The 13118-nt window shown below is 44.4% G+C and overlaps 1 protein-coding gene across 9 annotated transcripts in view; it reads left to right on the top strand.

The window, feature by feature from the left end:
* The window catches only part of PTPRT (protein tyrosine phosphatase receptor type T), a 434461-nt gene that overhangs the window by 403165 nt on the left and 18178 nt on the right, over positions 1-13118 (top strand). For 8 of the 9 annotated variants that reach the window (XM_042050521.1, XM_042050503.1, XM_042050476.1 and 5 more), the window contains 7 exons: positions 1952-2028; positions 2904-2940; positions 3888-3985; positions 5729-5845; positions 7145-7299; positions 9497-9632; positions 10822-10971. In XM_042050521.1, coding sequence (XP_041906455.1) covers positions 1952-2028; positions 2904-2940; positions 3888-3985; positions 5729-5845; positions 7145-7299; positions 9497-9632; positions 10822-10971 — 770 coding nt within the window. The remainder of the gene's footprint in view (positions 1-1951; positions 2029-2903; positions 2941-3887; positions 3986-5728; positions 5846-7144; positions 7300-9496; positions 9633-10821; positions 10972-13118) is intronic. The other variant, XM_042050484.1, reaches the window with a different exon arrangement.

Here is a 13118-nt window from a genome sequence, read left to right as displayed (position 1 = left end):
TGGATTCACCTGCAGAACCTCCTTTGAATGCAGATATGGGATTTGATAAACACAGCAATGTGGTTGTATTTTTTTTAGGTGTGTAAATCTCACCCAAAGAATGAGCAGAGTAGAATCATTCCTTTACACAGCTGAATGAATATTTAATGTATATCCAAGTCTTGGTTTTCAGAACTGCTCACACATCGGTCTTCACAATTATTATCTGATTCTACATTTAATTAAGACATGACTAAACCCCTTTTGACTGAGTTACTGCAGAATAGCACCTCATATTTCTATGTTTCGTTGCTATGATTCTTTTTAATTGAATGTAAATCATGCTTAGGCCTGCCTGTGTTTTCCAAAGTGCTGCTAAACATTAATGCCTTTCTGGCTGAGAGCTATGCTCTATGGAGCTGGTAGGGAGGAAATAAACTTAATGGACTCGATATTATACTTCTTTTAAAAAATCATTTGAAAATGAGCGCAGCATGGCCAGCAGTGACCCCCATAACCCAGTAGCCCCTGCCAAGCAACTGGCCCTTAGAAGCAGATCTGCAGTTAATTGCATACCAGTGCTGGGACTGCCAGAGCAAATCACATCAGCAGCCTGGCTCTGGAGTATCTCCTGTGACAGAGCCCAGCACCAGCTGTTCCAGAGAAAGATCAAAATATTCCCCTGGTGGAAAATCATGACATAATCTGCCCGCTGGGGTAGTTCCTTTCTGCGTCTGAACCGTGGAGCATGCTGGGAGATGAAAAGATTGATCTCTGCTATTTTATTGCCTTATCTAAAGTAACTTTGAATCTGCTCAAAAAGATGAACATTTCTGATTTTGTTGGTTTTTTTCAACACTGCCTCTGATGCCATGATGATTTTTTGCCTTTTCTTTTATACCCCGTTATACCTTTTTACAACTTCTGTATTCTCAGTGCTTTTTGCCTACATTCTTGGACTTGTTTGTGCAGCTAGGAGACTGAACATTTTAGAAGCTTCGTAGGGAGGGGTTAGTGTGCCCCAGACCCCAAGGTCCTCTCCAGAACACATTCTGTAAACCAAGATAGAACCATCCAGGGGAAGGTTCCTTGGGGAGGGGGGGCTCACTTGAGCCTCTCACTGGGGAGTCTTTGATAGATGTGCTAATTAGTAATGTGATACCCGATCTTCGGGGGTGTGCATTGCAGTGTGCACTTCGGTGCATTTGACCTGGACGTGTCCACCTTAAAATAAATACCAAGGCAAAATCCCTTTTTCCCTTCTAACCATGTTTGACTCTTGATTTTAACACCAGGAAAAGGCATCACCTCGATGCCATTTTGCTGCCTCACGTTCTGTGAGTTGCATAAAGGAATGATGCTCCGATTTCATTTGTATTTCCTTCCAGCTTCTAGGTTTTTCCATTTCTCACTTGCAGGGTTTTATTGCTGTTTTACCCTCCTAATCTTTTATACCTCTGTCATGACCTATTTAATTATATCCTGGTCTTGTCAGTTTTAGTTCTTGTCTCAGTTTCTAGAGATCAGATGAAACCAAGGGAGTTTGTAGCTTCCAAGCAGGAAAACGGTTTTTGTCATGGAGATCCACCCTGCAAAGGTCTGTCCCAAAACTCCCAAACCAGGCAACACTTGCAACCTGTCTCAAATCTCTGTAAGGATTATGGTGACAGCAGTGAATTTCATGAACACAGAGCATGACTAACTCAAGGATCTAAACATTACATCTTCAACACAAAACAAAGGGCTTTTAGGAACAGGAATACTGGTGATGTTAGTCCACTTTTTATTATTGTAAGTGTTCAATTATTCAAGCAGCATGGTGGGATTTTTGAGGCCAGGAGTTGCACTTTGTGTGTCCCTTCCAGCTCAGGGCAGCTATGATACCACACTTGCAGGAGTCAGCAGATAAAGCAGACCACTTAGAAACTCCTCTTTATCGTTGCTGTCACTTTTTTTCCTTTCCTTCTTTCAGATGATCACTCAAGAGTGAGATTGCAGCTGCTGGATGGGGACCCTCACTCCGACTACATCAACGCCAATTACATCGATGTAAGGCTTCTGGACGTTCCCCCTGTGACAAACTCTCCTGTGACAAGCCTGCTTATGAATTTGGTGCCTCTGACACAGGGACAGACTGTGGCTCTGATATGAATGACAGCTGAACGTTGTACAAACATCCTGTTGTGACAGGGAGAAGGTTCTCAGTCTCTAGTTTATTTTGTCTGACCAATCTGGACAGATGGAGATTTCCTGTGTTTGACAGATCCACCAGCATAAGTGGGATGTGGGCTAAATATGATGGATGCAGAAATCAATATCAGCCCCTCACAATAGCATTAGTTGATATCTGAGACTTGCCAACTACTCACAAAGTTGTGGTGCAGAAGGCATGTATGTAAACAGATTGACTATTTTTAAGTGTTACAAAATGACATTGGAAAAGCAGCCTCTGTCTCACACGCAGAGCGATCCAGTGAACATGCGTTTCTTGAATGCAGCTCCTAAGTCACAGGAACAGGAAATGTTTAGAATAGTTTCTTGAAAGAACAAAAGATGCCCTCAGAATTTTCACAGAGACAAATTCATACCTTTCTTCTTTTCAAACAAGAAGATGCAGTGCTTTGCCTATCTGTTTTCAGAGTTACCCTCAGGTAACACAGGACTTGTGTTTCTTTATGGAAATAGTTAAAAAATGCCCCATTCCTGTCCTGTCTTTGGCATAAAGAGATTGTGTTACTCAGCCTGAGTGAGATAAACTCACTTAAAATCTCTCAGGGCAGCCCAGCTGCCCATTCATTCATTCATTCATTCATTCCATGACCAGTTGTACATGGTCAGAGTGCAGCAGTTGGCACTCCAATCCCTGGTGGGCTTTGCCTGAGGTGTGATCTCACAGACACTCATCTATTTTCTCTTTTTTCCAGGGCTACCATCGGCCTCGCCATTACATTGCAACTCAAGGCAAGTTCATTCTTGTATGTCTAAATATTTATGAACCCACTGTTGGTTTATGCTGCTGTAGGAGCTGTTTATAGGGTGACATCATCTGTTTTGGGGAACATCTGAAAAATTTTTATAGGGGCAAAAAACCAGGAAGGATATAGAATTTTCCAAGATCTTCAAGGCACTCAGACTTAGAACCTCAGCTGCAGGAATAAAAAATGCCACAGACTTAGAGGTGGCAGTAGAGCCTAGAATGTGTCGTTTGTGCATGAAGTATGAGAGGGGAACTAAAGGGGACTTTGTGGATCTTGGATTTACCTTCTGGAGTGAAATGGCTGGAGGTGGGCAGTGAGAATAAGCTGTGAGTGATGAGCCTTTGAGGGGAACTGGTAGGAAATGCACTTGAACATCACCTTCTGTAAGGTACTTGATGAATTTCCTATAAGAAAGGAAATAAGGTCAGGGAGAGGCTCTAGGCTGACAAACCTCTTGTGAGCACTGGCACTTCGGCTGTTGGAACCTGGAATTTTTCTGGTGGAACTTCAAAAAAGGGCTAATTTCTGCATGTTTCCTTCCTCCTTCCTAACTGATCAATATTAAAGTGTGAAATGAGGGAATATTAGTGCTGCATCTGGTGTGAATTACAACACAGCCTTAATTACAGGTTCAGTGTAGGGTACTTCCATGTCCCATCACTTATACACAGTTACCTGCTGGAGCCATCCCCGCTGGTAGCATACCACCATCCTCTCTGTGAACCTTTAATACCTGCTGTGAGGAAGGGTCTGATCTCCCAGAGAGCTCCAGGCTGTTTGTGTCTGTAACCCTGAATCACAGGGGGATGCTCTGAGAGGGAGAGCAGGATCCTGTGGGACCAGCACAATGGCAGGAGAACAGCTGGAAGGAGTTCTTGGCATTCCATGCACTCTCTTGAGACGTCCTTTTTGTCTTCTCTCCTGCCCCAGGGCCGATGCAAGAGACAGTGAAGGATTTTTGGAGGATGATTTGGCAAGAAAACTCTGCGAGTGTTGTCATGGTCACCAACCTGGTGGAAGTGGGCAGGGTAAGGTGCCACTCCTGATGTGTAAAGCCAGATCAGGGCTGGGTTTAACCCAGAGCTGCTGCTCAGGAGAGCTCAGCAGCAAAATGCCTTTTGCTTCCTGCAGTAAGGAAATGAATTCAACCACTCTGGGTTTTTTTGTAAAATGCTGGATTTTGTAATGCTTAGCTGCTTCCCTTCTAGACTAATAAGGATCGTGTTCCTGCTGTAAGTCTGGGCTTTGGCACAGTTATACAAATTTGTGCCAGCTCAGAAGCTGTCTCCTTCCTCAGTACAGAAGGAAAAATGTACTTCTGTAGTAGTTATTCTTTATCTGATGGTTTGAACACTTCTCTAAAAATCTGGAGGAGTGAGGATGTGTGACTGGTGCTCCAACTATCAAAAGACCTCTTTACAAGACAGTCCAAAGCCTGGAGTTCCTGAGGTCACTACTCCTGGTGGATTGAGGTTTTTGTGGATCCTGGGACCACCCAGCAGTGTTGTTCTCCTAAACACCCACCAGTTCCCTCTCCTGGACTGACCTGGACCAGACATCCCTGTGTCAGCACAAGGCAATTCCCAAAGCCCATCATGGGACCAAACATAAAAAACTCAAAAGATGTAGGCTAAACCTCAGGGAAAAAGAAGGCAGAATGTCTGGGGTGACTTTCCCCAGCATGATTTTTGTTTCAGAGATTTTCTGAGCCAGAAACGGGAGGTCTTAAAAAATTTTGTCCTGATGTTTGTCACTTTCCATTGCTTTGGTACTAAGAAAAATTTAAATGATCCTTTACTCCGAGCCATTAGTAATTCAGCTGCTTTGTGTTTGATTTCCCTTAGATCTCATGGTTGAATGCCAGCTGCTTCTGTTCATTTATTGCTATTTATTCTGTTTTACCTTCTACTGACACTTCAGCTCAAAATAAATGCCTCTGTGTAAAAGAAAAAAACCCAAGCAACAAAAAACCCACAACAAACCTACATTAATCATATTTAATATTTATAAAACCCCTTTCAATTATGACTGGAACTGGAACATGAAGCCTGCTTTGCAGCAGCTAATTGCTTCAGCTTTAGGTATCGTTCCACTCTTTCATGCTAGAGCATTTAATAACCTGATAACCTTTGTTAACCTAAATATTTCTTCTGGAGCTTCACTGCCTTGCTTTTATTTCTTCTGGTAGTTTTGCACATGGCTCCTAGAGCCGGCTAAGCTGGGATATGTTTACCTGCTCAGGAGATTTCTCTCTTGAGCCTTAGTTGAAGCCTGTCACAGCTGGTAAAATGCCAAGTTTGTGTCCATATCTGATAAAGAAAGCTCAGAGTCAAACAAATTTAGTGTCTCAACATGTATCCCACAATCCCCATGAACTGAAATTCTTTGTCTAAACAGGGAGAGTTCAGAATTACAGGAGCAGTAGCACAGATTTTTCTCAGAAGGGATGGTGGCAGTGACTGCCAGGTGTTCTGTACATCTGATATGGGCAGGGCGTGTATGGAAATTCAACGACTTAAAAAGAAAGAAAATATCTAAATGCATCCTTTGCATTTGTATGGACAACAAAGGGAACTTTAAAAACATCCCCCCTGTGGTTTCTATGTATGATAGAGGAATTTTGATCTAATTTATACAGTTAATTTTGGCAATTCTGCAGATCAGAAGAAAGCCCAATTTGCACTGGCTTCATCTTGAAAGTGGAAGAAAATGTAGGTCAGCTCTGACTCAACTTGAACGAGTTCCTCTCAATCTTTTGCTTTTCCCCCCAGGTGAAGTGTGTTCGATACTGGCCGGATGACACAGAAGTCTACGGAGATATTAAAGTCACATTAATTGAGACAGAGCCATTGGCAGAGTATGTCATACGTACATTCACTGTCCAAAAGGTAAGGAGGTTTTCAGGAAGCTGAAATTGTGGCACACTTCCTTTGTGTTCAGAAACTCTGGGAAACACATCCGGAACACTCTTGGAGATGGGAGCTGTGCTATTTGGACAGGCTGCACTTCAGGAAACTGAATTTTTGACAGGGATTCCATTTTTTGGACAAATGATTTTACAGGAACATCTTGATGTAGCCACAAAAGTAGAATCCACAGTGCATAAAGTTTAACTGCATCCAAAAGCCAGCAGACAGCTGGTGGCATGCCAGGAATAATAACTGCCTTGTTTCACAGTGGCAAATGGCAGAGGAAAAAAGGTACCAGTTAAACTGGATGCCAGGCAGGGTCCCATTTCAGCAGAAATGAGACTATAATAAAAGCAAGAGTATAAAAATTATCCCCAAACCAGCAAGATTTGGAAAATTTTGTTACTTGTAATTAGAAATTGGAAGTCTAAGTGTCAGAGTATTCCAGGTCTGTCCAAATTACTTTCCAAACACTCAGTAAGTGGTTTTAAAGCTTTTCCAAAGTTGCTGCTCAATGAACTTCAGCCACACTGGGAATATTGTTTCATTTTTCTGATACATCAGCTCCATATTTCATTAAATCATTGAAAAACTTGGTGAGAAATGGTAATGCCAAAATCTGACAGGTTAGAGGAGCTGCTGCTGGATTCCACCCGCATTTCCTGTACAATAAAACCCAGCTGACCCACAGTTCTGGGTTACCCTTTTGCAGGGCAGATAAAGGTGTGATTTTCACATACCAGCAACTTGCTCTCACCAGAAAAGGTGGTTCTGGATACCAGTTTTTGCCCTTTTCACTGCCAGCAGTATCTCAACCTGAGAATTTTTGGCAGGAGGTGGCAGAAAAGCTGCTGTTACCTGGGGCATGTCCACTCTCAAGGTGTTCCTTCCCCAGGCTTTTGCTTCAATGCCACGAGTAGGATTTAAGAGTGAATTTTTGTTGGTTTATGCTATGACATAAGAGGACGTGGGTAAACACAGCCATGGGATGCTGGGGCTGAGGTCACCCTGATGAGCTGGGTTTGAACTCTGAGACCACAGGTTGAAACTGGGAGCTGGTAATCACCTTCCCAGGCCTCATGTGAGCGTTACCCACTTCACTGGCAACTGGAATTTGGCTGAAAACCTTTTCAGAGCGAAAAGCAGCTTCAGACACGTTTCCATGCTTAGCGAGAGCTCAGTGCTTGTTATCCCTCTGCGTGAGGGAAGGCAGCAGGGAGCAGAATACGCTGATTGGAGTCTGATGGAAGAAAAATAGAGGCTGTGTTGTCTCCTCAGAAAGGCTACCATGAGATCCGAGAGATTCGGCAGTTCCACTTCACCAGCTGGCCAGACCACGGCGTCCCCTGCTACGCCACGGGGCTCCTGGGCTTCGTGCGCCAGGTGAAGTTCCTCAACCCCCCGGAGGCAGGACCCATCGTGGTGCACTGCAGGTAGGCCAGCTCTCCACCCTCCTCCAGCAGCCTTTCCCTCTCTTTTCTCCTTGCCTGGCAGCAATCAACAGCTGTTTAAGGGTATCGTTTGTGGGCCTCACCAGGAAACAAAGGGAAATGTGTTTTTCTTCCCTAAAGTTGGCATGAGTTGGAGATGATGGAAGTAGGTCAGAGAGGGCCTTTCAAATGTAGAAGACCTCCCCAGTGGCCTGTGCTCTGTTGGATGCTCGGAGCAGAGCTGGGGAAGTGGTGAATGTCTGGGACAGCCATTCCAGGCCCTCAAACCTCATGTGGCAGAATGGACAATGCTGACAAAAAGGGAATTTCAAAGCAACTTTGCTTTGCTGTACCCACATGTGCTGCAGCTCAGCTTTGTACCAGCATCAAAAGTCTTACTTAGTCTGGTGGAAGGTGTCCCTGCCCACAGCAGGGGAGCTGGAACTACATCTGCTTTAAGGTCCCTTCCAGCACAGACTATTCTATGATTTTATGTTTTTATGATCTGAAATATTTGTCTGGCTGGGTCTGGCTGCCAGACCTTGGGCACCTTGGCTTCCTGAAAGCCCAGGAGTTGGGGTGGGAATCTCAGACTAAAAACTTGCCCAGTGACTTCCAGCTAGTAAATAAAAGGGGTTAAGTGACTTCAAATGCGAGGAAAGGCAGGCATTGCCACACACCCAGAGCTACATCTGCAGGGCTCATGGCACGTGGGAGTTAAAGAAGATGTGGCTTGAGCACAAGGCTAGAGAGCAGAGCTGGCTGTCCCAAAATCTCACCCCTAATCCATCCACAGGGAATTGCCTCTAGATCCCACTCTGTGTCTTGAGAAAGAGAGAAAAAATACATCCCACAGCTACTTTAAAAAGGAAAATCAATTAAATCTTATCTTTTTTAAGCAGTTTTGGATTGGGTGGGTGTTTTGTTGGATTTTTTTTTTCTTTTTAGCAAGCAGTGAGTCAGTTTTATAATCAAGTACAGCTAAGGCTGTGGAGTTGGCAGAGGAGATTTCATTTAGAGCTCAGGGCCTGAGTTTGCTGCTTTGGTGCCATGACATGGGGCTGGCCCTGGAAGGTGTCTGAACCTGACTCATTGTCACCAAGAAAGCAAGGGGAGATTTTTCATCCTTCCCATTTTAATGAATAAATGTCATTTCCTCCCTGTTATTTATCTGCTTTTGAATTTTAATGACTTGCTTTAAGTGGTAATTACCAAATTCTCCCCACTGATGCCTGGCTGGATAATATCACTGTTCGATATTTATGAAGTGCCAGGATCCTCTAAATATAGAACTGTTCTAACTATTTGTTAAAATTCTGAAAAGCTGAGAGATAAAGGGAGAGGAAATGCCACTTATTCATTAAAATTCTGCAAATGAAAAATATCTTCTCTCTATTCAGCAGTTGATTAATCTGGTCCATTAATTTATGGTCATTCATATCTCCTTGCTTTCGGCTCTGGTAGAGTTTTCAATGCAGCTGAAGTTTCCCTGGTTTGAGCAGAGTTTTCCTGCTTCCTTCAGAGTAATGTGAAGAGACGTTCTCCTCTCTCTATCCTTCACACCTAAGCAGCTTGGATGATTTCCCGGAGGGGAAGGAGGACACGATGACAACACAGTTTTGCAGGAGATGGCCCAATTCTCACAAGCAGTGGGGAGCTCTGAACTGAAGGGTTTGAGTAGCCTCGAGCTGCTTTCTCTGTAATTTACAATCCATAACTTGAAATCACCCTCCTCAGGATCCAAACTCCTCTGGATTAAAAAGGGAAAATAAATGTTTGAGGTGGAGGACTGAGCTCCTTTCATCATGCCCACTGGAGTAAATGTGTGCATGTCATCTAAAGAGTCCCAGGGAAGAAAATTTCTGGAATTGTGTCTGTTTGCAACCTGGAGGCTGCTGTCCCACACCCTGTGTGATCAGAGGTGTGCAGGTGACCTGGCCTGTAAAATTATAATGAATATTTTTTGCAATATTTTGTTGATGTTCAATAACACGAAGCTTTTGTTTCTCTTCCCTTTCACGAAATCTTATTTCCCCTCATTCTCTTAAATCCTTAAACAGAAAAATGAATCCAGCAGGGAGCGGGAGCAGCTCCCTGGAGGAGACAGCATTTTGTGTGCTGCTCTTATTCTCTCCTCCACAGAGCCCTGCCTCTCCACAGTCCCTTGATCACCAGACCCTCCTGGTTTGTTCTTTTCCAGTGCTGGGGCCGGGAGGACAGGGTGCTTTATTGCCATCGACATCATGCTCGACATGGCAGAGAACGAAGGCGTGGTGGATATATTCAACTGCGTGCGAGAGCTGCGCTCCCAAAGGGTCAACTTGGTGCAGACAGAGGTGGGTGCCAGCCACTCTCCCTGCACGAGGTGCTGCTTTCCTGTCAGCTTCTCTGCCCAGCAATTCATTAAGTCAACACTGGCTCGCTCTGTGCCTTGATTATGCAGAACTTTCAGTGGCTAAACATGCCTGGATTTGCACCGAATCAATTCACTGGCAGCTACTCGGGGCCTCCAAGACAGGAGGGCAAACCTTGAAGTTTAGGTCTGTGCATTGCTGATTAATTTTATTCTCATAGTGGGAAAAAAGAGCTCCTGAAGCCTCTCATGACTCATTCATAGCAACACTGCAGGCTCCAGTAGTACCTAGTGTATATCAATTACAAGCTAAGCAAACAAAACATCCTTGATTCAAGCTCTGGGTGCTGATTAAGCAAGCTGCTCCATCACACAGTGCCTGGCAGCTGCACAGACTCCTGAGGAGCTGTTATCCTGTTGCACAGGTTTTATGTGTGTCCTTAACCCCTTCCCCTCCTGAGGGACAGGACAATAACCTGGAACAGAGAAGGACTGTTAACTTTGTTGGACTTCCCATATTTACTTGAGGCAACGAGCTTTACCCAAAATACCCAGAACCCAGGGTTCTGAAGAGACAGATGGGCGTGACCTGCTAGTTCTGTACAGTTGTGCCAGGGAAGGTTAAATTGTACATTAGGAAAAATTTCCTCCTTGAAAGGGTTGTCCAGCCCTGGCACAGGCTGTCCAGAGCAGTGGTGGAGTCACCATCCCTGGAAGGATTTAACAGACATGTAAATGTGGCACCTGGGAACATGTTCAGTGGTGAATTTGGCAGTGCTGGGTTGGACACAGTGATCTCAGAGGTCTGTTCCAACCTAAACAATTCTATGATTCTTGGTGTTATTGGAGGTCCATCCCTGACCATTACCTTGTGAACAGAAAGGCTTTACACCCTGATGTCCTCCTCCGCCCACCCCCATTTTTCCCCAGCATTCCTGAGAGTGCCGACTCCCCATTTTCCATGTAAATCTGAAACGAACATGTGAGCCCTCACATTCAATGATGGATGAAATATGCTCACAAAGCTGTCACACAGCACACGGTGTAATTTGTCTCCATGTGAAACAGAGCCAAATGTGCATATTGGGCATGACTTAAGAAAAAAGAAGAGCGGTATTTCATGATCTGTATTCCAAATATGACTTTAATATCTCCTCCCCTCCCCTGTGCAGGAGCAGTACGTGTTTGTCCATGATGCCATTCTGGAGGCATGTCTCTGTGGCAACACGGCCATTCCAGTCTGTGAGTTCAGATCCATATATTACAACATCAGCAGATTGGATCCACAGACCAATTCCAGCCAGATAAAAGATGAGTTTCAGGTAATTTCATATGTCTCAGTCACTGCAGTTGGTGTATTGAAGGTGTTTAATCAATTTCTGTGTGTTATTTCGTGATTTCCAGCAGAGCAGAGAAGGGGGACACTGTGCCAAGGTCTGATTTCAGTTCATTTTTGTTGTGCTGCTGGGTCAGGCAGAGGTTTGTTTTTGAACGTGGACTACTCAACCTTGAGCAAGGAAAAAACTGTTCCCATCATTCCAGTAGAGCAAGGGTAGTAATTGTCACACATAATGCTGTACTTCTTATTTTAATAAGTATTGTGTTGTTCATTTTCTTCCATAATTTATACAGAAACATTTATGCCTCAAGGTGCCTTATTATCCATTCTTGTGGCTCGTATGGTGCTTCCAAGCTTTGACAATCAGCTTGTTGACAGCCTTCCACGCAGGGGAGAGAGGGAAAATTAGCAATTTTGGCTACTGTTAATTTTTAAGTAAATGTCAATGAACACCTCAGTTCACTGTCCATGTTTTGCCAGGTACCTGGTGACGAAACCCAAAATGATGGACAGTAAAACTCTCAAGTGCTCCATTAGTGCTCTTTGCCCAGGGCAAGCAACAAAATGGGGGCCCCTCCTTTGCTTCCTGTCGCTGTTGCTTTTCCCACCCTGGTAAATGGGCTTGGGACACTCAGCCATGGGCCCTGTGCAGTTGTACCTCTCACACCATGGAGAGTTCACCCAGAATTCTGAACACTGAACTAAGTTTTCCAGTCTTATTTCCCATGAATCTGTAATTCATTACTGCGAGGCTGAAGAGAAACTGGCACAGGGTGCCCAGAGAAGCCGTGGCTGCCCCTGGATCCCTGGAAGTGCCCAAGGCCAGGTTGGACGGGGCTTGGAGCAACCTGGGATAGTGGAAGGTGTCCCTGCCCATGGCAGAGGAGTGGAATGGTTGGGCTTTAAGGTCCCCTTCCAACCCAAGCCATTCTGTGGTTCTACGATTTTGAGCCAACATCAATGTAAGGCAAAAAACAAGATTGTGGGAAATTTGGAGCAAGGTGAGTTTGATGGGAAAGAGAGAGACATCTACTATTTGTTGAGTTCACTCATAGTCAGAGTAAAAGGGTGGAGATTGCTTTAATTGTAGTAATTCCCACCCCCTCTCCCAAGCAAAGTGTCTTTTGCAGCAAGAGAATGTCTTTTGGGAGCCCCAGCCTGAGTCAGAGGCCTCTTTTCCTCCCTCTCTGTGCAGAGGGAGAATGTGTGTCTTTTATCTGAAGCCTTACAGGGAATCATCAGGGTTGGTATAGTGAGATAAAGAATGTGGATCCCAACTGATGGCAGTTCAATTAAAAAAAAGATCTGGTTCTATCAAGTGATAGCAGATCTGTAAAAGTGTTTCTGCTTCTGAATGCTTGGCATGAAGGAGCCAGAGCCGAACTTCATCAAATGCTGTTTAAAAAACCCACACTATTAAAAAAAAAGCCACTGCTTGCTGGGTGCATTTTGTCATGATATGAGACGGGATTTGTCGCCTCTGTGCTTGTTCTTTTGAGCTGCCAGGGGCTGGCAGCTCCTGTGGGAAGGAACTGCTCTGCTGTGCTTTGCATAAGAGGTTCGGTGTCTGTCTCGTTGTAGAATCTATTTTTACAGGATTTTGGCTCAGAGCGTTCCTCAGCCCTGATTGTCTGGGTTTAATGCAAAGCCTCTTTGCTGCAATCTTTAGGAAGCAGTTGATCTAACTATAGACCTGTGCTTGCAGTTTGTGGTATTTAGGTCCCACTGGCCCTGAGGTAAGGCTGGATGTGTTTCTCATGCTCTACATGTTGTCTGGACATACAAAAGCTCGCTCTGGAGGGTTTTTGTAATCTGAATCAGTACAGGAACAAGGGAGAGGGGGCAGTGGCATAAAATAGGCAGGACTAAATCACTAGCAAGTCACCTGCCTGATTATCTGCACTGTCAGAGATCTGAGATTTCCTGTTGTCTCCCCAGCCAGACTCCCTGCCTTCCATCTCCAGACCACGTAGAACCTGAATCATTAAGAGCAGCTATATTATCTCAAGTTTCATACTTTGACACTTTCTTTTGTTTTGGATTATTTGACCTTCCTCTTTTCTTCGTTCATAACCTCTCTGTGGCAGAAGTCCAGTTCTTTGTAAGATTTTTTTTTTTTTTAGCCCCTAA

Source organism: Corvus kubaryi, unplaced genomic scaffold (assembly GCF_017639235.1).
Source record: "Corvus kubaryi isolate FWS band 111438036 unplaced genomic scaffold, C.kubaryi_AGA036_p1.0 134, whole genome shotgun sequence".
Classification (NCBI taxonomy): domain Eukaryota; kingdom Metazoa; phylum Chordata; class Aves; order Passeriformes; family Corvidae; genus Corvus; species Corvus kubaryi.
This window is presented reverse-complemented; position numbering and strand designations above follow the sequence as displayed.